Source organism: Stegastes partitus, unplaced genomic scaffold (assembly GCF_000690725.1).
Source record: "Stegastes partitus isolate 25-593 unplaced genomic scaffold, Stegastes_partitus-1.0.2 Scaffold459, whole genome shotgun sequence".
Classification (NCBI taxonomy): Eukaryota; Metazoa; Chordata; class Actinopteri; family Pomacentridae; genus Stegastes; species Stegastes partitus.
The window spans coordinates 1-4,265 of record NW_007578190.1 but is presented as its reverse complement, the minus strand read 5'-3'; the positions used below and the strand labels follow the sequence as shown (position 1 = coordinate 4,265).

General features: G+C 46.7%; 1 protein-coding gene across 1 annotated transcript; it reads right to left on the bottom strand.

Annotated features, from left to right (window-relative positions):
- Positions 1-250: 250 nt before the first annotated feature.
- Positions 251-3,091, bottom strand: LOC103360718 (zona pellucida sperm-binding protein 3-like). Its single transcript, XM_008286596.1, has 8 exons — positions 2,723-3,091; positions 2,529-2,644; positions 1,976-2,079; positions 1,735-1,906; positions 1,551-1,668; positions 1,376-1,461; positions 414-487; positions 251-309 (listed from the first exon to the last, which is right to left on the bottom strand). The coding sequence occupies exons 1-8, from the start codon at positions 3,089-3,091 to the stop codon at positions 251-253; spliced, it is 1,098 nt and encodes a 365-aa protein (XP_008284818.1).
- Positions 3,092-4,265: the final 1,174 nt, after the last annotated feature.

Here is a 4,265-nt window from a genome sequence, read left to right as displayed (position 1 = left end):
GTGAGGTTTCCTCAGCAGTAACTCTGGAATCTCCTGGAGGGATTGAACATGTGTCCCTCAGGTGTTTATTGGGGTTGAATTCTGGGATTTCCGGCCGTAGCAGACGATCCAAACCCTGTCCAACTTATCAAACTGTTTTCTGGCTCCACATGTGTTGTCCTGGAAGACTCCCATCAGGACAGAAACATCACAAGTCATATGAGCAAAGAACCGCTGGAAGTCTTTTATTGTCTTAATGTTTGCTCTTTGCTTACTTGCGGGGAGAAATCATCAGCGGTCCGAGAGTCACGGTGCCACAAAGAGCGATACCTGAAACAGTCAGTTTTTCATTTTTGTTACCAGACAGTTGGTTTCTTTATGAATCCAGTGACTACTAATGAAAGTCGCAAAGCTTCTGTTGTCATTGTACTTACGTGTGGGCGGCCTCGTGTGGCAGCTGCTGTCACAACACCGACATGCAGCGTCATCGCCGTCCACGTTTCTCCACCTGAACAGACACAAACACTTGAATAGACTGTAATAGAAGGAAAAATGCATCTCATTGTGAGCCCACATGACATCTGATCACCACAGACACCACATTTTCTGATCATATCTTGATTTCCATCCATCATCTCTACACCTTAATCCTCACTAGGGTCATGGGGGGCGGAGCCTATCCCAGCTGACTCAGGGTGAAGGCAGGTTCACCTGGACAGGTAACCAGTCTATCACAGGGCTACACTTAGAGACAGACAACCAAGCACACTCACATTCACACCTACGGACAATTTACAATCACCAATTAACCTCAGCATGTTTCTGGACTGTGGGAGGAAGCCGGAGAACCCGGAGAGAACCCACGCTGCACGGGGAGAACATGGAGACTCCACGCAGGAAGATCCCGGGTGTCCTCACCGGGACGCCAACCGGCGACCTTCTAGCTGCGAGGCGACGGTGCTAACCACCGAGCCACCGTGCTGCCCTCAATTCTTGATTTCTTTTAGAAAATCTTTGATAGAAAAAATGTCTCATCTGCACTGTAGAACATAAAGAACATTTAACCATTTCTAACTGATTTTAACAAGTTTCTGTTTTGTTAAACTACAGATAACCAGTAAATCCCAGAAACAAAGCATGAATTTACTTGTTAAAAAAAGGTCAAAACTGTGCATAATCTCTGCATTTTTATAGTAATTTATTGTTGTATATTTGACCATAAAATAGCTACTCTGACTGAGTTTCAATCACCATAAGGGTCGCTAAATTAATGTACAGTTGAAGGAGGCCAGAAGGTAGAGTTGTTTTCTACGAAGTGGCAGAATGCTTGTACTGATGCAGTAAATTGGATCCACTCTGACGGTTCCAAGGCTCCGAGACTAGAAGATAAAATCACCTTGACTGGATGTAGTTGCAGGCTTTATTCATGGAGCTGCTCATCCATACTTCAGGTGTCGCTTTCAGTTGGCAAGTTATAAATATCTAAAGAGGGAGAAAACCACACAACTTCCACTATGCAACCTTGACGCATTTCCAAACAAGTTAAATGAGGCAGATTTTGGGCAACTCACCGAGTTCCTTGAATGCTTTTGGAAGAGGAAGGTGTCGAGCTGCAGCTGAAGCACCTCGGCCCTCAGTCTGGGTCGGAACAGTGCCTTTGATGCTTCTTCTTTTGCATCAGTGAGGCACCTGAACAACATCATCACTTACAAATCTGTGTGAGGGATCTGAATGTTGGCACTGAGCGACTCTTACCCATTGTTTCCTATGAAGTAGTATCTGGGGACAGACGCTGCGTCCGGCGTCAGAGTGGCCACACAGCTGTCGATGTAGAGCCGCCTCCGTCCTGGACCAGCGTAAGACGCCTCGAGGTGCAGGACGTCTCCGAGGTAGAAGCTGTTGGAGAACAGCTCGCTTGTCCAGTCATCTGCAAGGAGACAAAAACATCACTACATGCACATGAATGCAGAGAATCCAGCATCACACTCCCACATACCAGCCATCAGCCTCAGAGAGAAAGCAGAGCTGCCTGCTGAGTCCTTTGTGGAGACGGTGAGAGGCTGCTGCTGCTGCTGAGCGCTGCTGCTCACGACGTGGGTCCTGAAAGTCAACAAGTCAGCCATCATGAGGAAGTCATCAAAGTGTAGTTGTGACTGACTGTGTGGTTGGGAATGTCCATACATCCCAGTGAAAACAAACCAGACAAGGAATCCAGGAAATTAAAGCTTTGTGCGCTGCCTAAAACCGTCTCCTGCCCGTCTCATCACATACACGAGGAGACGATTTGGTGAATTAAGCTTCACAGTTGGTCCTTTGATCCAACGTTGCTCCACCTTCCTACGAGCTCAGGTTTACACATTAACCTGACTGTTAATCAAGTAACAACACAATCACCAAACTACCAATGAGCAGTTGGTACGGTTGTTTTTCAGACAGCAGCATCGAAGCTGTCCAGCCCCGCTGTGTTCAGAACGCTTCCTGGAATCGTTCTGCAGCGTGTGAGCCCCTACATGCAGCTTCTCCGTACAAGATAACAGGCAAAACGTCACCTTTTGTAGTGGCAGGAAACAGGGACTGCAGCATGAGTGGTCCTTGTGATGCCATGGCGACCCACAGCCGGGGAGAATGTCAGCACGTTGGAGTAGATCACTGAGTCCTCAGATATCTTCACAAGACACGAGACAATCAAACAGCAAGTCAAAGGTTTCTTGTAAAAACTCAGATAAATCTACTGAAAGCTTACAGATAGTTTAGCGCCGCAGTCCTGCAGGTCGGCTTCAATCACATATTCACCGGCGCCGCTGGCGGCAGCAGCTCGACACCGCCTGCTCCCTGAACGCTCCGACTGTCCCAGGAAGAGCTCTCCAGGGGACACGAGCCGGCCGTTGTGGTACAGGTCAGCCTTCACCACGACGATCATGGACGCGTCCGTGCACCGCACACGGACAGCCGAGTCAGCAGTCCATGGATCAGTTCTCAGTGGAGCAGATTTATATTCTCTCCCCTCTGCATCGATCATGGGTCCTTCTTTTAAAGTTCGAATGGCCTCTGCAGCACCAAAAGCCACTGACATGAGCAGAGCCAGAAAGACCGAACCACCCGCCGTCTGCATCGTGAGCTTTTCTCCAGCAGAAGCTCCTGTCAGCAAGAAAAGTAAAATGATACTGGATTTCACAGAACCACAAAGTTGGGACAGTCCAGATAATCCAGGCTGCATCTCAAACACCTCCCAGTTCAGAAGAATCACCTGCAGAGGACAGCTGGTGGCAATCACTCATCAGCTGGAGTGAAGAAAAGCTGGAGTCACTCTGAGGTCCTGCAGGCCGACTGGCTCACTTATTGCTCAAAAGTAGGTTTTGTTTGGTTTTACTTCAGCGAATCCGTGAAAAAGAACAGCAACAGAACAGCGTGGTGCCTTGTCGTATGGAGGCCTCTGAAGTCAGCGTTTATAGTCGCATATATTGTGTACACAGTCTTCTTTATAAAAAAAAGCAAAAAACAAACATCTTCTGTCTATAATGTTTTTTTCTCTCTTGCAATTTTTGCACTGTGTGTTTTCTGTTTCTGTTTCTTTCCTACATTTTGCACTGGGTGTTCCCAACTATTCTTGCACTGACTGTACACTTTTTTTTTGGAGCTGTTGTAACGGTGAACTTTCCCCACTGTGGGATCAATAAAGTTATCTTTATCTTTTATCTTTATATAAAAGCAGGAAGCCCATAAACGTGGACAAGGATGAGGAGAGAGAGCACGGCGGCTTTTTAGGAGCATCATCTACGATTCTGTACACAGCTGTGTGTGGAGACGGTCATCTGATTCAGTGCCTGCAGAAACTGTGTCTGACATATGAGCCAAAAAAAGAAAAGAAAATGTAGCTTGAATAAGATGCAGATAAAGCGTTTCTCCCAACATTAGATGGGTACTTGAGTCCTAACTGCTCCAAATCAACACACAGAGTCGTCTCTTTAGTCAAAGCAAAGTTTTACTTGCAGCAAGGAGTCACATGCACAGTCCAGATTGTGAGCAAGTGACTCCCGAGTCTAGAAACGCTGCAGCATTTATACAGGCATGCAACAGATATCTCCTCTGCTCCCATCTGCTGAGCACAGGCTTGGTTTCTGTTTGTAAGTTCTCTGCATGCTATCCTTCATATCCTTCTGTATTTCAAAAGTTGGTGTCGGTGTAAACCTCAGAAAAACAACACAACACCAACACAACATCAGCAACAACAGTAACAACAACAGTAACAACAACCATAGTAGTAATAATAATTAAAGCCGCAAGCG

What these genes read in the sequence shown, in the direction of transcription:
- LOC103360718 (XM_008286596.1), bottom strand. Translation starts at nt 3,091, where the DNA reads ATGCAGACGGCGGGTGGTTCGGTCTTTCTGGCTCTGCTCATGTCAGTG. An exon ending in GTTTCCTGCCACTACAAAAG is followed by an intron (nt 2,080 to 2,528) that starts GTGACGTTTTGC and finishes GTTGACTTTCAG; the next exon opens with GACCCACGTCGTGAGCAGCA. An exon ending in CTCTCTGAGGCTGATGGCTG is followed by an intron (nt 1,907 to 1,975) that starts GTATGTGGGAGT and finishes GTCTCCTTGCAG; the next exon opens with ATGACTGGACAAGCGAGCTG.